The sequence below is a fragment of the Anser brachyrhynchus genome (assembly GCF_964034855.1).
Source record: "Anser brachyrhynchus genome assembly, chromosome: 2".
Taxonomy (NCBI): Eukaryota; Metazoa; Chordata; class Aves; order Anseriformes; family Anatidae; genus Anser; species Anser brachyrhynchus.
The window spans coordinates 14,897,371-14,921,546 of NC_137695.1; the positions used below are offsets into that span (position 1 = coordinate 14,897,371).

Below are 24,176 nucleotides of genomic sequence, written 5' to 3' on the forward strand. Positions count from 1 at the left end.
AAGGAATAAGAAGTGTAGTAGGAGAAATTGGTCACAAAGTCAAAGGAAGAAGAAATTTTGAGGACTATTGAATGCTATTAGATTTCTAGTAGTGACTGAGAAATAGAAGATTATGTTAATTCAGTAACTGCCTGATTCAAATCAGCAAATTCAATTATTCAGCATCTTGGGCGAGTTTACCTTTTGGTTACTCGATTCTGTCTCTTATTCTATGTATTTATACTATTGTACATTCATGGATCTAGGCTGTTTGTTAGTATTTCATTTGCTCTCAGTTTGAAAACTTGTCTGTAGGTTTTAGGTAGATTAAAAGATGAAGAGATGCGGTGTCGGAAATATTTGCATCCCAGCTCATATGGCAAAGTGATTCATGAATGCCAACAGAGAATGGTAGCAGATCACTTGCAGTTTCTACATGCAGAATGTCACAATATTATCAGACAAGAGAAAAGAAGTGGTAAGACTCACTGATCTCAAAAAGCATGAAGTGTTTTTTATTTTATTAATTTAGCATTGAGATTTATTATTTTTATTTAGTGACCTTTGATGCGCGTAAGCATTTTCAGCTAATATATATTACTCATCTAGAAAGCTCAATTAAATTCCAAATGAGATTTTTCTTTTACCTTTCAAGTTGTCATTGTTCTTCCAAATATACAGTCTAAACCTTCTTTTGCATTTTACTTTTAACAGTCCTTCTTTTGGCCAAAACTCTTTCCCTTTCCTTGTCTTAGTCAGCTTAAAAACACACTGAAGTCTTTTGTCCTATAGAATTAATCATATTTTATGCTTGTGTTTTCATTTGTAAACCAATGGCTCTGTCTTTACAGATTTCTTCATCTTCATTTGACGGGTCAGGATTATAAAACATTTTGGCTTCTTTCCATAGCCACTTTTTATTGTCCTGAATTTTGTGATCTCCCCTCCCAAATCCTTTTTTACAGAAGCAGATGTTCTTACATTTATATTCCCTGCCTGCCTTTTTTTTTTAAAGAAAAAACAAAAGCTTCCTGATGACTACACGCCTTTTACCCTTGAAAGAATAGTTATTCTTGCATGGAGGATTGTATCTGTTATGTGAAACAAATTATTTTTCACAGACAGAATGTATTTAATACTAGTGATAAATTTCCAAAGAGTTTTTGCACAATTGATCATGGCTTGGATTTTTTTTTTTTTTTTTTACATAAATTTAATAAAGCCAGCCACTGCTTATTTTCTTACCTGAGAAAAATCTCAAGCCACCGTTGAAGGAAAACAATGTCAAGAAGACATCAAAACTGATCTTAGTTAGCTGCTGCTAAGGGAGACTTAGGGAGGCAGAGGATTAAAAATAAACTAGCACAATACTTTTCTTTACCAGGCTACCTGTCCTTTTGGAGTCTATCCTAGATACGCACTATTGGAAGAGTAATGTAGTCCCAATGGCAGTACTCAGTAAATGCTGATACTAGCCCTGCTCTTTCCTTTTCTTCTTTTGTCGGCGATTCAGTGTATGTTAAATATTTTTTTCAAAACGGTCGGTCCTGTTTCAGTGTTTGAAAGTTGTGTGTGAAATTATGATACTATATTAAGTGTTGATTTTTAGTGTTTCTAAGCATATTCTATAAAAATGTATCTCTGTTACAGACATGGCAAATATGTATACTCTCCTTCGTGCTGTGTCAAGTGGTTTACCTCATATGATTCAGGAACTACAAAACCATATCCATGATGAGGGCCTTAGAGCAACCAGCAATCTTTCTCAGGAAAATGTGAGTTTCCTTAGGCAGCTGAAATTACCTATTTGATTGACATTCCTAATGAAATGTTTACCCTTTTCTTTTTAGTATATTATGTTTCTTTAATTTTGTTTATATGAAATTGGGTTGGAACTTTATGGATAAATTGTAGTTTCCAATCAGCAATCTTAGCTGTACAACACATATCTATCCTGAGAGTTGATTGTTGTGATCTAACCAGAGCAACTACAGATAGATATTTTTCATTGTTGCTTGTTTAATGCTGTCATGGCAAGTAGGTCATTTTGTTGTATGTGGTTTTTTGTGTCGTCTTTTGTTTTATTTTTTTCCCTGACATTTGCTGTTCTCATATATTAGTAACCAGTGATACCATTTAGTTTAACGATGTGTTATTTGTAAAGACTCAACATCCTGTCCTGCTTTGGTGTGGTGTTTTTCACTAATAATTTTGTAGTTTCATGTTTGTATGTGACGTTTGAAAATACTGTAGCTTAATTGCTCTACTGAAGTGTTTTTGTTTAAATTTTTTTTCAACTTATGTGTATTTAAATTACTGAAATCAATTTTTGTTCCTTGAACATTGCTGTTCAGAAGAGAAAAAAAAATGCCACATGGAAGCTCTTTTGTACATTTATACATCTTGCTGTCTAGATCTGTGCTCAGTGTAGGACAGTGACTTTAGCCATCCAGTACTTCTGTCTATAAAAATACAGAGACATGGGCTGTTGTAAACTAACTTCTGTTGACTGCACAGGAGTCTGCTTACTCCTCATAGCTCCTCTGTACCTTCAGAAAACTGACTGAAGTATTTAGTAGCACATTTTGCTTTCAAAAAATAAAGTTTACCAAGTCTATTCTTTCAAGCTAATAGTGTCTCCATAGTGAAATCAATGCAGACCCATGAGGGTGATGAAAATTCACAGCCTTACGTAGGTAAACTCAAAACGTGAAATACTTGGCTCCACTATGGTGGAGTGCTTTGGCATCAACACGTTTCTGCTGTGTGACCTGATAATGCACTTGGGGAGTCAAGTGACATGGTGAGTGCATTGCACACTCTTACATTGCAGCCTGCTATATTATCTGTGTGGGGGCTCCTTGAATTCACATTAGCTGGTTCCACACAAAATATTTTGCTGAAATGTGGCACGCTAAATTCGATTGGTAACTGTTCTTCTATGTAGGAAAGTTCAAACGTCTCATCCAGCTTTCTGTCTTCAGAGTCAGTAGAAGAAACAGTTTCCTTATTTCAGTGGATTTTCCACTTGATTTCTGTATTTGCATATTAGCGTTAACAATTTCTGAAAATGCTTATAAATTATGTTAGGTTGTTATGGAAAAGATTAGACAGCATCGGAGCAGTATAGACTCAAATGTGTGATTGACTCTAAATGTAGCCATAGACTTTTTAATTTGAAAACATGCTCAAGCACTCTAGTACAAGAGTATGACTGCAGAAGCAATCCTCTCAAAGACTTAATTATTAGTGATTTTAACTTTTTATCAGAAAGAATAATTAGAAAAAAATGTACAACTAATGTAGATATAATTATGTTTGTGTGTAAATAATAACCCTTTTCTTAATAACTTGCTTTCTGTTTTATCTCCTTTTTAGATGCCAACTCAGTTTGTGGAGTCAGTTTTGGAAGTGCATAGTAAATTTGTTCAACTTATCAACACAGTTTTGAATGGTGATCAACACTTTATGAGTGCCCTTGACAAGGTAATTTTAACCTATTAAGTTTAAAAAAAAAAAGCATTGGAAATCAATGTGGAACCCTGTTTCAGGTTCATGAGAATTCTTCAGGGCATCAGCACATTTATTGATAGAATTCTCATGTAGTTTTTCTAGTTTAGAAATGCAATGATATGAAAGAAATTCTAGTACTGGGGAAAAAAATAGATATGTACAAAGAAAAACATGGTAATACTTAAAATTTTACTGAAAGGAAGCCTTTTAAGCAAAAATCAAAACACAAAAATGGAGCTGACCCATTTAATATAAGTTTAAGGTAATGAATAGACAAATTGTGTGTTGCAAGAGGTTTGGCAACTCAGCAAAAGGTTTTCTACTCAGCACTGGTGAGGCCTTATCTGGAGTACAGTGTCCAGTTCTGGGCCCCCCAGTACAAGAGAGACATGGAAAGAGTCCAACAGAGGGCCACTGAGATGCTGAAGGGACTGGAGCGCCTCTCCTGTGAGGAGAGGCTGAGGGAGCTGGGACCGCTCAGCCTGGAGAAGAGAGGGCTCTGGGGGATCTTGTCAACATCTATAAATACCTGAAAGGAGGGTGCAAACAGAATGGAGCCAGGCTCTTTTCTGTGGTGCCCAGAGGCAGGACAAAAGGCAATGGGCACAAAGTGGCCCACAGGAGGCTCCATCTGAACACCAGAAGCCCTTCTGTGCTCCGTGCAGGTGATGGAACACTGGAATGGGACCCCAGAGAGGCTGTGGAGTCTTCTTTCTTGGAGACCTTCAAAAGCTGTGTAGACGTGGTCCTGGGCACTATGCTCTAGGTGGCTCTGTTCATGCAGGGGGTTTCAACCAGATGACCTCCAAAGGTCCATTCCAACCCTAACCATTCTGTGATAACTCTTAGATGCATTTGAACTTGAATTTGCTTCCACTTAAACTCTGAATGCTGATAGTCTTACTTACAGAGCAGCTTTGTTTAGATTTTTTGCAAGCTGACTACAAAGAATATCTGGAAAATAATATCACTTCAATCACTGGTCACAGTAACATTTTCTAGGAGACAACTGCATTTGAATTTAAATAAGCATTTTTAAGTAAAGCTGCTTGACATCCTTTTTTGTGGAATGCATACCTATGAAAATATTTAAGATAACACTCCAAAGTGTTATACATTTAGTTTCTAATAATAACAATAATTTAATTCTGCAAAACATGCCTGGGCTCTTGCGAGACTGGGTGGTTCCTTCTCAGAGAAGAACATTTGATCTTATCCATTTGTTAATATCCCACTCTTAGAGATACATCATTGTATCTTTTTTCCTGGAGAGTGAATGTAATGCTTTCCTATCTATAGTTTTAAGTCATAAGATGCATGCATACATTTCATTACTCTTTTTTCTGGTGTTTATAGTATTCGGAGTTTGTAGTTAGTCTTATTCAAAGCTTTAGATAAGTTTCAGCCAAGGTTAGTCTGGAAAAACGTAGGGACAAAGATATCAATAATACAATTGATAGGTAACCATCTGTCTTTGTGATACTTAGAAATTAATTATTTAGTATTTTAAAACAAATGCTTATTTCAGTACCATGCTGCATCTCAAGTGCAACTAAAGTCATCTACCAGAAGGTGGAGTAAAAGGAGACTGACAGCTACTTTTACTGGTACCTAGGCAGTGTACTTTTTCCTGAAACACTTCGGTTCGTCACTTCAGTGATCTTTTTTACAACAGATATTTAAAATCTTAATCTGTTGCCAATTTTCATGGCAGTATCAAAATTGCTGTTGTTTCCTCCAGTATTATTACAAAAGAGTGCTCCAAGCTTCAGATTTCCATATTTCTTGTCAAATAGTGAATTCCTTTGTCATAGGGATTTTAGGGACCTATTGTCAAATACTGGAATATTGAGGCATTGTACAAAAAGTCGTTTGTCAGTTCTTCTTAATAATAATAATAATAATTATTATTATTATTTTATATAATTATTATTATATATATAATAATATATAATATATATAATATATATAATATAATATAATATATATATTATTATATAATAATAATAATTATTATTATTATATTTTCTGCATAGGTTCATTTGAGCATTAATTTTTTGTAACATGATATAGCAACTCAAGGAAGTAATTTCATGGACTCTTGCTAGTTTAAGTCTTACTGAATTTTGAACCTAAAGTCACAAACAGATTAAATTCCTAGAAACTATGGTTATGCAATATTTTTAGGCCAGTGTTAATTTAAAATGTTAATTCAAATTTGATAGCTTATAAACTAATCTCAATGAATCTGGTATCTTTATCGTGCAATTTCCAATTCCAAACTGCCATTTATCTCCTTCCTTTCTATTTCCTCATATCCTTCTTCAGCTAGCATGTTTTTTGTATCGCCCTGCTTCAAATTTCCACATAATCTCTCTCAACAGTATTTTTTTAATTTTCTTTAGTCTAACAAAAATCTGAAAACCAAAATAGTTTTCTTTCTTACTGCGTACCAAGTATGTTCTTCAAATCAAGCTGTGTTGTCTTGTAAGCTACTGTTGATGTGCTGCTGCTCAAATCTGCTTTATCAGCTTTCCTTAGTTTCTTTCCAATACTTATTGCTGTATACCAAAACCTTCATACTTCAGTGCTTAAGTTTCTAATTAACTTAAACGAAGGAGAGAAACTTAATTCTCTCTCCTGCTTTTTGAAATTAACTCCTATTCCTCTACTTTTTGCACTTCAACTCAAATTAAAAATTAAATTTGCAAGTCAACTCAACTTTAAAATATTCAACAAATTCTCACAGAGCAGTAATCCAAATCCTTTTATTCATTGTTACTTTTGAGTTTCATAGGCTCTTGGATGGTCTGTACCTGAATATTTTTTTAATTACTTTAAAATTCATAACAGAAAAAGTTTCAAGTAATTTCCATTTTATGTCTTTGCTCTGTGTTCCTATGTAGGCTTTGACATCAGTAGTTAACTATAGGGAGCCCAAGTCGATCTGCAAAGCACCTGAGTTGGTAAGTGATAAGTATTATTGTAGAATGTAATAATACTTCTTTATAACTATCAAATGAATTAGCATAGGGACCATCACATGAATATCCATTTCTCTAAGTCAGCCTCAGGTGTGTATGTCAGTAGTGGTTACTTAACCCCCCCTCACATTTTGGGGGTATGCAAAAAATGGTGCAGTTATAATTTTTGATACAGAATTTGTGGTTTTGGTGTGTGTAGTTGGTATCTTTTACCTGTGAATACAGCCCTTATAATAGAACATGAGACTATGGACTGTGAATTACTTCATGTTTTAACCTTCATGTAGAATTTAAGAGTACTTTGGTATACATTTGTTCTCAAGCTTGACAAGTAGGTTTGGGTTTCTCTTTTTTTAACTTGAGCTGGCCAAATACTGTGACAACTTGTTGAAGAAGTCAGCGAAGGGAATGACAGAGAATGAAGTAGAAGACAAACTTACAAGTTTCATTACCGTGTTCAAATACATAGATGACAAAGACGTATTCCAAAAGGTAACTTTTGATATTCAAATTTAAACTATACACGAACAATGTGGTTATACTTTCAAGAATCCTCATGTCTTTTTTTTTTTTTTTTGCCTTGCAGTTCTATGCCAGAATGTTGGCAAAAAGGTTAATTCATGGTTTGTCTATGTCTATGGACTCTGAAGAAGCCATGATTAATAAACTAAAGGTAATGTAATCCTCTTCTAATGCAATGTAAACAAGCATAAGAGAATGTGGTGTTGAGAGGGAGCAGCAGAGGGTGCCAGAGATAACTTAGTAATCGGTAGATTCTGTTTAGAGTAGTTGAAAAGAAAAATTAAGTTTTTCATAGTGTATGAAAGATATATTGTGAAGTATCACTTAAATATGAAAGTTTTTTTTATGATTTTTGGGTAGTTTTATAAAGTGTGTTCAATAGCCTGTTTTTTGTATTGTAAAAGTACCAAGCAGCCTGTCATAAACTAGATTTATCCTTCAATTTTATAAGAAATTATACTGTTCATCTAAACTAATGTGTACAAAGCAGGATTAAGATAAATTTGATAATTTTCTTTCATAGTGTTTGTTTTCTATTATACGTGGTGTTCTCTGTAAACAGTATATAACACTTCTACTAATTAGATACTCATATTATAAATGTGTGAATGTGCATTATTTATTTAATAAGTATTGTTTTCACAATAAAACTTGTTACAATATTTTTTCACAGCAAGCCTGTGGTTATGAATTTACCAGCAAGCTGCATCGAATGTATACAGACATGAGTGTTAGTGCTGATCTCAACAATAAATTCAACAACTTTATCAAAAACCAAGACACGATTATAGATTTGGGAATTAGTTTTCAGATATATGTTCTACAGGTACTAATGTATGTTTATTATTACTGAGTTATTTGTACTTCATTTTTTATGTTTTGATATCAAGTGAAATATTTTTCTAACTAGGAACACTTCTCATATGACACCTTGTGATCAGTGTGGAATAGTTTGTTTTCCTAGTTTTAACTTTTAAAATTAACCTGCTAGCACACTAAATAGTAGTGATGCAAAATGCCTTGTGTTTTTTACCTGAGTTTACGTCTCACTGGGGCACGCGTAATGAGCAGTGCTCAAACTTCTGGTCTCAGTTGAGTGTCTTACGAAAATATACATTGTAAAACTATTTAGTGGTGTTATTTTTTTTTTCTTGATGTATATATCATATGAAAATGTTAATGCTTTCATTTTTCCTGATACCCTTAGGCTGGTGCATGGCCTCTTACTCAGGCTCCTTCTTCTACATTTGCAATTCCTCAGGAACTGGAAAAAAGTGTACAGATGGTAGGTTAGTAGGAGGCTTCTTGTAAACATGTGGAAAATGTAAAAACTCCAAAAAAAAACACCACTATGATGATCACTCTAACAGAGGAAAACCGGAGCTATTTCATTTTGATTGTAAATCAAGGCTACCCTTTCTCTAGTTATATGAAATTTGGAAAGGTCACCCAAATGACATATTGATTTCCATGTATGCATTTGCATAACTTTTATTTCTTCTGTTTTCTACACTCAGTGATCGAAGAGGAAAATGCTACTAAATACAATCAAGTGAACTGACTTGATTCTTAACTTTAAAACCAATTCCAACTGATTTTAACAAATTATCTAGATATAATATAAAAAGTAATATTAAAATTGCATAGACTTCATAGATTAAAAAGCAGATACAACTTTCTTGTCATGTATTTCATATGAGCCACATTTCATTCAAAATCAAACTCATGCAAACTTCTTTAAAGATAATTTTGAGAATTCTCAAAACATTAGAAGTTTAGCTTTGGCCACATATTCTCTTGCTATTTAAAATTATTTCTGTTTTGTACAGGTGGAATGTTTCATTAATTTTGATTATATTGTTACGTTCTAAATGGTAGCGCTGGCTACCTGGGATGTGAGGATTTTCCATCCAATTTTAAGGAAAGACTGAATTTGCCAGAGTTCTTCTCATTGCCAAAAAATAGCTAGACCTAACATTAGGATTAGTCTGCAAGCCTTACTTTCTTGTTCCTTTCGAATAGGCAGTATGAGGGCAAAATGTCTGGATTTTTTTCCTAAACAAATAAAAATACGCAAACAACAAAAAATACTAACGCTTACCAGGCACTTGGCAATGACTATGCAGTCTGACTTGTCCTTCATGTCTGTATGGATTATGGTCCATTTCATATTTTAATTTTTCTGTTAGCTTTTTAGCCAAATTTCAGTTCTTTTCAGATGACATCCAAGAGAATGCCATGTCTACTAAAATTCCCAGTGTTATTTCTTCTGAAAAATGGTCAGACTTATTACCATAAATTTCTTTAGCCTTTGGAGAAATTCTTTTCTGTCAGAGTAACTTTTCTCCATCAGTCTGATTAGCCCACAGAACAAGTAACCTGGAAGCCGTCTCCTTGAAAGTTTTTTGTTTATTTGTTTTTAACATTCTGGAATATCTTTACTTGTTCTTCAAAATCCAGTGTTTCCTTTATTTTCCAAGTTTGTTTGTTTGATTGTTTTGTTTTTTGTTTTCTGTCTCTGCACTGCATACTAGTTTCCAGGAATAGCAGGATTGATAAATTGCATATAATACGAAAGTAGGATAATTTTGCATCTTCTCTGTAAACTTGATTTTTCTTACCACAATCCACCGGTCATATATGCCTTTCCTTCTCTTATTCTATGAAAATTATATTTAAATGTAGGTAAATGTAGTTTTGAAAGAATCTTCTGGTAATGGCATTTCTGGAGTCTTCTGTAGAGCTATCTCATTTATAGATGCCAGACTTGTGTACTTTATTGCAAAATTTCAAACTGCATAGCTAATTTTCAGTTGCACGAAAGCAAGGAACAAAGTCGTCCCATGTTTCTAAAGGAAGAGAGGAATTTTTAATTTAAGTCCTTTTCTTGTTCAGAGGTTGATTTTTTCATATTCTTGGTTTTCTATGTGTTTATGTGTCTTTTTATATCTTAAATATCAGGAAAAGTTGCTGTCCAGAGTGACTGATGTAACACTTTCCATAATGACTATAAATTCTTATAAAAAGAAAAAAAATCAGGAAGAAGTTAATATTACTACTAATGCAATTTAGGAAATAAGAATTTTAAAATACTGATTTTAAGGAGATGCTTCAATTTTTGATGTCAACATAAGTTTGAAATGTTACCTTCTAAATCATAAATGTGTGTTTCTTTCTGAAAATAGGTTTTGGAAGTTTTTGAAGGTTTACAAGTTTGGCAGCAGAAATTTAAGGATTCCTAGTTGTTTCTTGGTTCTGAGATGTTTTCCATTTGTGTAGTTGTGTCTAGTCGGAAACCGAAACTGGAAGAGTGACAAAAACTATACCTGCCCTTAAGCTTGCTTTTTTTGAAATTTTCCCCTAAAAATGTGTTGAGGAACATAAGATGAGATTCATCTTGAGATTTGCAGGATGAGATTCATCATTGCATAGCTGGCTGTGGGAAATACCTGTTAACTAAAAGCTTACATTTTTGTAATGATGCTTAAAAAAAATCAGTAAAATGGATTTTCTGATTTGATTTTAAATCAAGACAAATCAAATGAAGTTAAAGCCATGGAATATAGGTTTGATTTCACCAAGGTGAAAAAACAAAAATACATTTGTTTTCATATGGAATTGGAAGGAACAGAATGATAAAACATAACAAGATTGATAAACATTGAGGAACTCTGTTGGGTTCAGTCAAGTTACACTAATTTTAGCTACAATATTTTATGCTTTGAGAGTATGAATGTCTCAACAATCTTTTTGATTGAGTCATCAAGTGGTATGTTAATGTGTTCAAGTAGTTCACTAACTGGCTGGTGCTCAATCACCCGTCTTCTAAAAGAAGGTGCTGTCATGAACTTATCAGCAAGGTCTGTGTCTAATACAGTGAGCATAAAACCAGTATTTCTTTGCTGGAGTGTTAGTGTGATATTAAACTATTGTAAGTTTATATGTGTGATTAACTGAAGTTCATCTTGTTTTGCAGTTTGAATTATTCTACAGTCAACATTTTAGTGGAAGGAAGCTTACTTGGTTACATTATCTTTGTACAGGTAAAAACAAAAGCTTTGCTAACTTATGCTCTAAACAACTGGCAATTGTTTGTTAAAGGTCAAATGACGGCAGACATTGGAGGTAGAACATTACACTGCATATTAAGTCAGTTTATTATTTTTGCATCATTAAGTAATATAATATTTGCTATTTAGTATTTCCAAAATTTGTTTGTAAACCTGCATGTCACCTGTGATTTATTAAATCCAGGGAAAACTAGAGTTGTTCGTTCTTAATGCACATTCTTCAGTGCCTTTTTTAATCACTATTCTGTGATTCTGTGTAAGCTGTTACTAATTGAAGCTTGCGTGTTGCAGTGTTGCATTGAGGGTATTTGGAATTTTTTTACTACTTTAAATTGTATTGCATTATTCAAATTCAACGCTTTCAGTTTTCTCCTGAAAACACTACTGTTGTGGTATTCACAATTAATGAGTGCTTTTTTTTTGCAAACCGTATCCTACGTGTCTAAATTTACAACATCGGTTTTCATGTTCCCATGCCATATTGAGGTCTGAATTGCATGTCTGGAATTGCATGTGTGTAGGAACTGTATGAGTAGCTCTAGTAGTTAGGCTTCAGATGTCTTTTCAGCACATTAATCAGTTTATAAAATACTACTTGTATCATTACAGGTGAAGTAAAAATGAATTATTTGTGCAAACCGTATGTAGCCATGGTGACAACATACCAAATGGCAGTGTTGCTTGCCTTCAACAACAGTGAAACTGTCAGTTACAAGGAGCTTCAGGACAGCACACAAATGAATGAGAAGGAACTGACAAAAACTATCAAATCCTTACTCGATGTCAAAATGATCAACCATGACTCAGACAAGGTATGCAGTAATGATATAAAAGTGTTTCATGTTCTCAGTCTTTTCATTCTACGGTTTGTCAAGGGCTTTTTTTAATACAAAACAATCAGCTCTTTTTTTTCTTTTTTTAACATATTATGGGCCTTGTTAGCAATTACAAATATTTATAAGGAAAGAGGGGAAGAAGTAGACTATCTTTGGTCTATATGCCTATAAAAGCAGGGTCTGCTAAAAAGGTAATAATGCTGGGACTGTTTATTGTTCCTGTTGAATCCATGTGGCTTTAAACTCACTACTGTTGGATGGGAATTCTCTTTAAATACATCACTTTCAAAGTAGTGGGATCACAGGAAGGAGCCTGAGTAGTAAATCAAAATGACTTAAAAAGATCCTTAAAATAAATTTGTGGGGTTAAGAGACTGAAAGTAACAGCAACCATATACTTCCTGGCTGACATGTTACAGGAGAAGGAGGGAGGAGGACAGACAGCAAGGAGGGCTTGTGTGAGAGGATTTTTGCTGCATTATGCCAAACTCTGTCTTTCCATGAGTTTCATGGAGTTCTAGTAACATCTGAGCTTTGTTTGTGGTTAAGGCAAAGGTTCATACAGGTACTATTACTGACTCTGCCTCACACTTCTGTATGACGTACATCAAATCACTTACCTTTTTTCCCCATGCAGTGAAGGGCACAGAAGTCTGTTACGTAAGTAATGCTACAGAAGTGCCTTTGCATACCGTACAAACTTTAGTATGTGCTTCCAGCTAGCCCAGAAAGCCCAAGTTATTCAGACAGTATCAAGCAGAACAAACTGATAAGCTGTTCACTTGGCTTACGAGAAGAAATCCAAAGCTGCTCTGATAGCTGCTTTTTTTTTTAACCAGGAAAATGTTAGAAAATGGAAAGTGAGATCGCAAGGAAGATCTGATGCTTGGCTGAAGCATAGGACATGCTTCCAATATCTAGAAATGAGCTCAGGTTGGAACAGTGGCTGGGAAGATGTCTGTTAAACCATGGGTGAAATATAACACTGGGAGCTATTACAGAAAACAGTGAGATTTTTCATAATCTTAGAAAGTTGCCCATTATTTAAAGGATTTACATTTATTTGTCTGCCATATAAGGTTCATCTAGTTTCTTTAAGCATATGTCATTGAAGGCTGAATGGTATAGCTTTCCAGTCCTTTTACCTTTTAATGTTTACCACTGCATTTTCTGGTTCTTTAACTTACAGGCTGTTGTATTCAAACGTATTAGCTGATTCTGTTTTCTTTGCATTCCGTCCAGCAATTTGAAAGCTGATCTGTATGCAGTCTATCAGCTTACTCATTGGATAAGCCAGTGAACTTCAGTGGCTTAAACAGTGAAATTAAACATACTGACTTCTCTCTACCTGTGTCTGAGCTACACAGCAAAGTACAATGTATTATATACTGCAGTTTGCTTTTGCTTGTTCTTTTTTTTTTTTAAACAAAGTTCTGACAAAATCTTTATTGGTTTTGTTTTGTTTTATACTCAACCATATAAACACAACAGCACTAAAGTTTAATGACATTTTTAAAGCTGTTGATCTTTGCCCTTCCGTATTAAATTTTCTATACTAGATATTATATATGACTAGATGTTATATTCTAATAGAGAATGTCTGCAGAGTATAAAATTAAAAGTAATAGTATTTGGTATATTTTTTAAATAAATATTGACAGTGTTTGCTTAAGAGTTTGCTCAAGTATTTGCACTTGAGGCAACCATAGTTTGGCAAGATTCCGAAGTCTAAGAAGCCCGGTAACTGTGTTCTGCTGGAAATTGGTAATACTTGTACAGACTCTTGCCTGGAAATTGGAAAGATTGTTCAGGTCATCCTGTTAGTTGAATGTAAAGGTGTTGGGACTGCTGGGAATAGTTAAAATTTATTGAAAGAAATGGACTTTGACATGTGTAGGGGAAAAAATTGAGATCCAGATGAGAAAAAAAGAGAAATTGCATACAGTTGTGGAGCTGTAGAAGTTGCAGTTCATCAACTGTTTCTGATACAACATAAAATGTTTAGTTTTTCTCCTTAAGTTCTTTAAGGCAACTTTAGTAATGTTTGTGAAAGTAATAGCTTGCTCTCTTGAGGTTCTGCCATAAATAAATGCAAATCCTACTTTCTTTGCAGGGACAAAAATGTGTTTAAAAGGAGAGTGTTTGCAACTAAGATAAGCTATTGAAGTATTAAACCATAAGTTAAAACAGCTGTTCAGTTATTAAAACTGAAATTGCTTTAATTGCTTCTCAGTAAAGAAGTTTTTCTTAATGTTCAGACTAGACGTTAGGAAAAACTTCTTTACCAAAATGGTAGGTATATGTTGGAACAGGCTTCCTACGCAGGTGGTTCATGCACCATGCCTGTCCATGTTTAAGAAGAATTTGGATAACACTCTTAATGAAAGTTTAACTTTGGGTCAGTTCTGAAGTAGTCTGACAGTTGGACTTGATCTTTGTAGGTCCCTTCGGACTGGAACTATTCTATTCATAATATTGACTTATTAACAGTACTCATGTATATCAGAGTTTTTTGTAGTGTCTTGTAAAATAGACTGTATTTCTAGGTTAGTTAAACTGTAACTTAAAAAACTAACCTGGTTCAAGTGGCTCTTTAGAATTTTCAACTACAAATCCACTGTAATTATTTGTATGTATGCAAGCCCCTACCTGTGATTTTTCTAAGTAAACTGTTATCCTGGCAAATCCTTGCTGCTTATTCTTTTTTGGTTCCATTTCTGTTTTTTAAAAAGATTCTCTATTGCAGGAAGATGTAGAGGCAGAGTCTACGTTTTCATTAAATATGAACTTCAGCAGTAAACGAACGAAATTTAAAATTACTACGTCAATGCAGAAAGACACACCACAGGCAAGTATTTTTTGATGTTTGTAGACTGAAGAGCTTATGAAGCTTATTTTTCTAAAATTGAATTGATTGTATTAGGTTGGTAAAAGCAGATATAAGAGTCTCTGTGTAAGATTTATATCATTGTGAAAACATTGTTTAAGTTTACAGTTTAAGCACTGCAATTTTTTTGTACTTAAAATACAGGTAGAAAAAAAAATGGGTTAGGGAATAAGAATAAAAAATGAACAAGAGCTATTCCTCTTGTACCAAACTGAATTGACATTCACCTTGTCTTATCTAATGAGACTCTTTTGTTGGTAGTGTTTATAAAAGCAATTTAATCCAGAAACAGCAGATCCACTGAACTCTGTTTTCATATGGTTTTGTGTCCATCAACTATAATCAACTCAAATTTTGATAATCCAGTTTCCTTCTATATCTCTTAAGACATAGACATGTATACAAGAGACGTATGTGCCGACAAACTCAATATCTTACAGTAAATTTTGCCCACTTTTCTCCATAGCAGAATCTGATTTGGCTGTCTTCCTCCTACCTACCTGCTGACTTTCATGAAACCTGGTGTTCTTGATTTACAGAAGCACTTTACATTGATCTTTATCTAGATTTTTATGTCAGTTGACCACTTTTAATAAAGTAAAAAGTTTAGATTCAAGATACTTTTATGACGTGTTTATTGATCTTACTATATTTGAAGCTTTACCATTCTTCCTATATCGCAGGAGATGGAACAGACCAGAAGCGCTGTAGATGAAGACAGAAAAATGTATCTTCAAGCTGCTATAGTCCGTATCATGAAAGCACGTAAAGTGTTGCGACATAATGCTCTTATTCAGGAGGTAAGATAAAAATCCTCTTCTTAAGCATGATTTGGAGGAAAATCTTCAGGATAGCTGGGTAAAACATCTGACCACAAAACTCCCATGTCAAAACTAATACTTCACTGAAATTGATGAGAATTCCAATGGAGTCTACTTGGAACCATAGTACTGGGGCACTTACCTGTGATCACTCAGCCCTGTAAATATGTCTTAGAGATGCTTAATGCTTTAGTGCTGTGCTTGCTCTTCCCAGTTGGCTGGTTCTATACCTGCAGATGTTGTATCCTGTAGGAATCGTTGCCAGAGCTGTAGGTTCAATTGAAGACACTTGAGTATGGATATTCTAGACATTACATTTCCACAGAAGCACCTCGCCAATTTTGAGCTCTAATTGTAAAGTTGGATTTTGTTCTAATTCATGGCTTATATTTTAAAAGTTGTCTGAGTATGTAGACGTGCACCTCTTAATCTTTATTTTAGCAGCAGTACAGTTGTCTAGATTTTTTATATTCTAAATTAATGATCTGTGAACTGTCATGGACTGGCTTGGAAAAAGGTGTTATTTCTTTCGTTTTTCTTCTACTTTTCCATCTGTGATAGTTGCCTGCCTAATTGCATTTCCTATTCCAACCAAACCTTCACTCATACCAACCAGTCCCTAGTTTTTCTCAACCTTCCAAGTCGTTCTTGTGTCTCCCAAGCTTTGCTGGATAGCCTCAGAGCAGATTGGTGGGAGAGGGAATAGAGTCCTGCTTTTCTGGACTATTTTGAACATGGTGGAGAGGCATTCTGTCATTTTGAGGTCTTCTGTATTCTTTCTGTCCTGTGGTGATGGAGAAATTAGTTTACCATAATTGCCAATTATTTTTTATTTCCTAAGCAAAATAAGCAGCTGCAGAGAGCTTGTAAGTCCAGAGCTTTCATATTGACTGGTAACACGAGACATCTGAAAGGTTTTGGATCTTTAAATAAATAGTGTTTGTACACAAACTCTCTGAAAGCAAGCTTAACCTAAGAAATCTGATTTTGAACATCTAAAAGATGAGGCAGCATAGGCCTTGATTACTTCTCAAAACCTTTGTTTATTTGCTCTTCTGTTTCATACAATCATGATGAAATCCTCTAAGATTTTTATGTTAAAACTAGAAAATGGTAGGCAAGCCCTGATTCATCTTTGAAAATATTTTCCCCCATATTTGCAACTTAAAAAAGTTTTCAAAGTGTGCTTTACTTGAGACCCGTTTAAATGGTGGAAGAGAGAACAAACTTGGACAGCTTAGAAACAGAAGAACTACTTTATGGTCATTTCCTTCTTTGTCCAGCTCAGGAGGCAGTATCTGACATGCTTATGCTGCATTTTGCTCGTGCAGTACTCTTGCAGAATAGTACAGTCTATTAACATCAGGAGATTTTTCAAGTTTTTCCAGAAAAGTGAATATCTTGATAGCAAGTCAGCTTAAAAAACAGCACAGAATAAAGTTGGTGCCCCATTTATCTATCACCAGCCACATCAACTTGTATTGTTTTTTTTAACTTTAGCTTTTAACTAAATTTATGACCTATAAATTTATGAAAATCGTGTCCTTATTCATTTAGTCTGTAGTTCTCAGTTTTTAATCTTAAATGTTCTAATCCACCCAGAATATAAGTAAAAACTGAAGGCTAGACTTCTAAATAATTCTTATCTATGTTGCAATGTACTGTGGAGACCTGATGTCATCTTAAATGAGCAATTGTAGAACTTCAAGCAGTAATGTGAAGCAGTACAAAAATCCATTAGAGTTAATTTTTCGTGCTTTTTAGCTGTCTGGATTTGTGCCAATCTTCATGCTTCCTCAGCTAAACTTTAACTAGGACATATGAGCTAGGTTCTTCAAAATCTGTTAGGTATCTACTCTGCAGTCTAGGATACAGATGGACTCTTGGGTACCTCAGATACTCTTGCCAGATTGTAGAGCAAATTGTGGGGAGACAGGTTTTGTATATTTAATGTTAAAAATGAAAATTTCATGATAGGTGGAAATTTTACCTAGTTTCTTCTCATTTGACTGCTGTGGAACTTATCAGACCGTTGGCTGCTAGCCCAACAAAACTATCTCTTCTGAGCTTTCTGTTTGTTCTGCTGGGTGAGTTCTACCTGGTGAGTTCTGTTGGCTCGCAGAGAGCTCCAGCTCCTCACTAGAGCTGGGACAAAGCCAGCCACGAAAAGTTGTAAAGAAAACAGGAAGTCCAGCTGAAATAAAAATCACTTTCTTTACAGAACAAATGTGAAACTACAGGCTAAATTTATTCTGACACTTGAGTAGTTAGGTCTTTTGTTTCCCTCACTTCCCACTGCTAGGAAGTAGAAAGGAGAAAGTAATAGTAACTTTCTTTGCTACAAGTTGGCCGCAAAAGTTTAAATGTCAAAAACTCTCCAAGGTAGATGTTCTGTTACTACACACCATTTCCTCACTTACCTAGAAGAGAACCCATAGAATTTAAAACTATTAAGAGAGATCTGAAGTCTAGCCAGCAGCTACAGTTTCTTCTGCAATGCACATATAGATCTGATTTTACCATAAATAATTTTTTTACTGTATCTGTTAAAAAGTTCCAGCACAGCTGGATTGGACTTGCCAAATTGTAGGATGGTCTTTAGTGACATAAATAAAGGTTCATCCTGATAGTCTCAAATTGTATGAGAAAAAGATGTCAGTGGTGGGAGTGTGGGGACTCCATTTACGCTGCTTCAGGGGTTCAGGTGCCTTTCAGGACCAGGTATGCAGCATGGCATGGCAGAATCAGCACAACAAATCTAGCTTACATCATACAGCGTGGCAACTGAAACAACAATGTTGTAGTGTAACTTTACAAAACAATTTTTTTAAAAAGTAAATCTTATTTTATCTTACAAATTTGATTGTCTAGTGCAATAGTGTCTAGGAGGATGGCTTGCATTTTTAATACATTTAAACTGTTAATCAAGAATGAGTAACCCCTTATTAAGATCCTAGTCAGACTTTGGGGGAATTTGCTATTTATCTGCGTGCATGTCAGTTACTATTTGTAATGCCATAAAGAAAACACATGATTCACAAAACTTTATTAAATGAAAATGTCTTCTCTGTCCGTTCCTAATAACAAAGGTGGTGATGCATGAGAGGGAAATTGGTTCAGGTTTAGAAATAGTTTTGAGAAAACTGGTCAAGTGAAATTTAACCATTCATAATTGTATAAACTGTTCTGAAAACTAAGATTAACATATTTGTTAGGCATTTATTTTCCAAGTAAGACTTGAAGACAAGTCCATAAATTCGTAAGACTTTTGGGAGTCCATAAATGAAATATTACAGAACAACAAAAGTATATAAACGGAAGTAAAAGGTACCTAACTTAGGAAGAGCCAGCATAGATACTGGAAAGGACACAGGTGGTTTTATAATGCTTTCGCTTTGCTTAAACTGTACTAATAGTAATAAAAGTGAAGAAATGTTAGATCAATTTTAAGTTGGATATTTATCCTCACTTGTACCGGGACAAATTAAGCAAGCAAGAGGACTGAAAAAATCTGGTTAATGTGCAAACTGAACCAATGAGTTAAGCAGTCAGTTTAAGTCTCTTGACACTACTGTACAGAGATGCTTTGTTTATTGTTATAAATTAACTGTCCTGTATTTATTTAATCTTGACTTTAAAAGAAAAGTAAACTGATTTTTCCCTTAAAGTGCTTATTGAGTTTCCTGTTGCATTTATAACTGTTGTAAATGAAAATAACACATAAAACTTGTTTTTCTTTTGCAGGTGATTAGCCAATCAAGAGCTAGGTTTAACCCAAGTATCAGCATGATTAAGAAGTGTATTGAAGTTCTGATAGACAAACAGTACATAGAGCGAAGCCAGGCCTCTGCAGACGAATACAGTTATGTAGCATGATGTTGCTATCCTGCAGGTATGATTGTAAGGAGATCATTGCTGTCACTGTTTGGTGTGTTCCTGTGGGAAGAGGCAGGCCTGTGCCTCCATAATTGGTCACTTGGCAGCCCCTGTTTTTCTGCTGTTTACAACATCACCAGTGCCATGTCATGAGCGTCAATGAAAATGCCTATAGATATTTCAAGCTCATGTCATTATGACATTTCTTAAAACTTTACTAAAAGAATGAGTGAAGTATTGCTGAAATGTGGAAATTTGGTTGGGTACCATGCTTTTTTTTTTTCCCCTTCCCTTTCACGTTTGCAGTTGATGTTTTTTAATGTATCTTAAGACAAAGTAAAAAAAAAAAAAAAAAGGAAAAAAAAACTAAATATTGTAATATGACAGATAACCTAATAATTGTATCTACATTAAAATGTAAAAAAAAAAAAAAAAAGAACATGATACTGCTGCTTGTCAAATAAAAAAATAAAGTTATATGATGTGTCTCTAATTATTGTAGAAATGGATATAGCATTTATCTCTGTAAATAATATTGAGGCTGGTAAGATTGAAAATAATGTTGTGTTCAGGTTTTGAATAACCTTTGAAGTAGATCTGTTGTAAAAACTGTCATAAGACTTGTATATAAAACTGAGTACCAGGTATGATGTTATGTTTGATATGATTGCAAAAAAACACAAGACACAAAAAAACCACCTATGTTTAAGTGCATATCTCGATTTCACAGAATCACAGAATCATCTAGGTTGGAAGAGACCTCCAAGATCACCGAGTCCAACCTCTGACCTAACACTAACAAGTCCTCCACCAAACCATATCACTAAGGGCTACATCTAAACATCTTTTAAAGACCTCCAGGGCTGGTGACTCAACCACTTCCCTGGGCAGCCTATTCCAATGCCTAACAACCCTTTCAGTAAAGAAGTTCTTTCTAACATCCAACCTAAACCTCCCCTGGCGCAACTTTAGCCCATTCCCCCTCGTCCTGTCACCAGGCATGTGGGAGAACAGACCAACCCCCACCTCTCTACAGCCTCCTTTAAGGTACCTATAGAGAGCGATGAGGTCTCCCCTGAGCCTCCTCTTCTCCAGGCTGAACAAGCCCAGCTCCCTCAGCCGCTCCTCGTAAGACTTGTTCTCCAGACCCCTCACCAGCTTCGTTGCCCTTCTCTGGACTCGCTCGAGCACCTCCATGTCCTTCTTGTAGCGAGGGGCCCAAAACTGAACACAGTACTCGAGGTGCGGCCTCACCAGAGCCGAGTACAGGGGCACAATCACTTTCCTATCCCTGCTGGCCACACTGCTTCTTATACAAGCCAGGATGCTGTTGGCCTTCTTGGCCACCTGAGCACACTGCTGGCTCATATTCAGCCGACTATCAACCAATACTCCCAGGTCCTTCTCTGCCAGGCAGCTTTCCAACCACTCTTCTCCCAGCCTGTAGCGCTGCTTGGGGTTGTTGTGCCCCAGGTGCAGGACCCGGCACTTGGCCTTGTTGAACTTCATACAGTTGACCTCAGCCCATCGGTCCAGCCTATCCAGATCCTCCTGCAGAGCCTTCCTACCCTCGAGCAGATCGACACACACACCTAACTTGGTGTCGTCTGCAAACTTACTGAGGGTGCACTCAATCCCCTCATCCAGATCATTGATAAAGATATTAAAGAGGACTGGCCCCAGTACTGAGCCCTGGGGGACTCCACTAGTGACCAGCCTCCAACTGGATTTAACTCCATTCACCACAACTCTTTGGGCACAGCTACCCAGCCAGTTTCTAACCCAACGAAGCGTACGCCAGTCCAAGCCAAGAGCAGCCAGTTTCTCTAGGAGAATGCTGTGGGAAGCGATGTCAAAAGCCTTACTGAAGTCAAGGCAGTCCACATCCACAGCCTTTCCCTTTTCTTGAGATTCAACTAACTTCTACTCTTAGTAAGGCCTACTCTGTCTTGTTAATCTCACTGCAGGAATATGTTACAAGAGAAAATCAACAGATGTCTGAGGGAATTTAAGTTCAGTAGTTCACAAAGAGTTAGGAATGGTTGTTGTAAACATTGAAGGTATAGTTCAGTGGCTTGTGAAACCACACTGTTACTGGGAAAGAATATACCAGACTGGTAACTGAAAAGTGTGTTCTTTCTGTAACGTATTGGGTAGAAACACTACATGGGTAGATGCCTATACTTGTTTCCACATAAGCCCGTAATGCATTTTTCTTGTTTTCCCTCCTAACTCTTATGGTTTTACTTATCTCATGTTTTCCCCTGACTCAGTCAGGTTTCTAGTTTGGGTGGGACAAGGAGTCCATGGGCTATTTCGTGTCCTTTGTTGTTCATCAGGGATGGCATGGTGACTGCTCACTATCAGACAAGCAAAGTGTAATTTTTAAAAGTGTTAACTCTACCAATGTAAATAATTAAAGTTTAAGATCATTAAGAGCATGAACATACTGAATACTTGCTGCAGAAAAGAGCTTTCTCATGGCTATGCCTGCTGTTAGTCATTGATGAGATCTGTATTAACTTCAAATGTTCTATTTTTGCTGATTTTTATTTGGGTGCATATGAATATATGTATTATTTGTGATTTTATTTTTTTTTTTAGTTCTTTTGATATTTCATGACCTACTAAAAGTCCACAGAGCAAGAATTAATTTCAAAGGGAAAAAGCCTTAGGAGGGAGCTTTTTTTTTTGTTTTCTTTCTTTTTCTAGTTCTTCACTGTATGAATGGCTTGGCTTCTCTCTGCCTCTCAGATTGTTCCTGTCTCCTTTTTCTTAAGTAGCCTCACATTCATATGTCCTCTGGAGAGTATATAGTAAACATCCCGTGGCTAACTAGGGAATGCATCATGACATGGTAAGTTTTTCTTATGTGGATTTTGCTGAAGGCAAATAAAGGGCAGTAAACAATGAATGGCACTAAACACTTCTTCCATATTCATGGCACTTAGATACAGATTTTTGAAATTGAATTTGCCTTTTAGAACTGTTTTTTGATCTAAATGTAGTGCAGTAGGTCGCTATCCAAAGTGGTAGTTCAGAGTTGTATATGGGTGTTGAAAGACAGCAGGCATGCTTATCGTGTCTTTAAGTGCAGCAAACAGGAGACACGTTAGCATAGATTTTCACGACAGCGACTTTTAATTTATTTCAGTGTGAAAAAATCTGTCCTTTATAAAAAGTAATTCATTATTACTTATGGAAGAAAAAGAAAGAATAGAGGAAATATTCTATGACACAATAGAAAAAATTAAAAAATATTGCTTGAACACTGAATCATCAGATCCCTTCTCCGAAAAACAAACAATGGCACCAAAGCTTCTGAAAGCAAATGTATTTTACCTTGTAATTTGTGATCCGAGTCGACAGATTTTAAGCTTGTTTCTTCATTAAAGGTTTAATAAAAACTGTATTTAAATTGAATTGTAGTACCAAAATTGTAAGACTTGAGTTTGAAAAAGCTCTACCGAACTTATTTTCAAAATCACTTCATAAACAAAACAGCCACTTCACTGCTCCAGCCCGAACGTGTAAGGTTTTAGCATTACCTTATCTCTGATTTTTTGCATACCTAAAACATCAAAAGTAGTATTTTGTTTTTTAGATAAGCATGCTGCTGAGTTGAGACTTGTTTAGTGAGTTAAAAACATTCATATATTTCAGCACAATTGGCATCCCCAGACAATGTCTTTCATAATTATACACAAACTCGGTCTTTTCAGTGCCTCTTGGGAAACACAGCCATAGCTGGGAAAGGTGTTGAATCCTACTTTATAACTCACACCTTCCCCCTAAGGAAAGAAGTAGTGAAAAGCCTCAGCCCTCTGTGGTTGGGTTAGGTCACTGAAGTCATTGTTGGCACGCAGTGATGCAGCGTATCGTGTAGGGCTGCAACCTGGCAACTAAATACGTCTGGAAAGGGTAATTTCATGGGTAATGGTATTAACATAAGGGCGAGTTATAAGAACAGAAGATGCCTAAAAATGCCATTAATTTTTAACTGACATAGGTGTGGATTTTTTTTGTTATAGGCCTGTTAACATGTATGACCCACTAGTTCATTGGGATCCACACAGCTGAGTCTGGAAGCATGATACGTTGATACATCTCATGCATTTCTAAGATGAAAATGCGTTTTGCCTATGGTACTGGGCATTATTGATAATTCTTATGCTAACTGAAAATATACTTCTGTGAGGTTTTAATTTGTCTCTAGATTGACTGGGTTATTCTAGGAAAGAAAAATGTGTGCCTATATTTCATTATGTTCATATATACAATGCTTTTGGAGCATGAAAGGTACTTACATGGGCATAACAGGAGAAACAGTTTTCAAACCTGATAGTATTCTTTACTGAACATATGCTTTGTAAGAAGTCTTTTACTGAGTACATTGCATTTCCAAATAAGGAGCAGAGCAGAGAAATCAGTCAAAGGGGAAATAAAATTTATAAGCTGATATTTTTCAGCTATGCTTCAAAATCCATTTCTTATCCTTAAAGTTAAGAGCAATCCTTACAGCACAGTATTGGTTCACGAGTACCCTGGGGCAAATATGTTAGGACTGTCCATGCTTTGCAAATATGATAATTACCTATAGTCAATTAATCTATTGTATAACAGTCTATGAAAACATTCTCCTGAAGCAATTGTTTTTGAACTGAGTATTTGGCCTTATAATATGGTCT

The 24,176-nt window shown here is 35.4% G+C and overlaps 1 protein-coding gene across 5 annotated transcripts in view; it reads left to right on the plus strand.

The window, feature by feature from the left end:
- The window catches only part of CUL2 (cullin 2), a 49,293-nt gene extending 29,328 nt beyond the window's left edge, over positions 1-19,965 (plus strand). For all 5 annotated transcript variants that reach the window (XM_080582615.1, XM_080582616.1, XM_080582618.1 and 2 more), the window contains 13 exons: positions 295-457; positions 1,630-1,754; positions 3,358-3,465; positions 6,399-6,458; positions 6,840-6,968; positions 7,063-7,149; positions 7,672-7,824; positions 8,206-8,283; positions 10,975-11,041; positions 11,678-11,880; positions 14,651-14,752; positions 15,475-15,591; positions 19,357-19,965. In XM_080582615.1, coding sequence (XP_080438741.1) covers positions 295-457; positions 1,630-1,754; positions 3,358-3,465; positions 6,399-6,458; positions 6,840-6,968; positions 7,063-7,149; positions 7,672-7,824; positions 8,206-8,283; positions 10,975-11,041; positions 11,678-11,880; positions 14,651-14,752; positions 15,475-15,591; positions 19,357-19,488 — 1,524 coding nt within the window. In that variant the 3' untranslated portion in view covers positions 19,489-19,965. The remainder of the gene's footprint in view (positions 1-294; positions 458-1,629; positions 1,755-3,357; positions 3,466-6,398; positions 6,459-6,839; positions 6,969-7,062; positions 7,150-7,671; positions 7,825-8,205; positions 8,284-10,974; positions 11,042-11,677; positions 11,881-14,650; positions 14,753-15,474; positions 15,592-19,356) is intronic.
- The last annotated feature ends 4,211 nt before the right edge of the window (positions 19,966-24,176 follow it).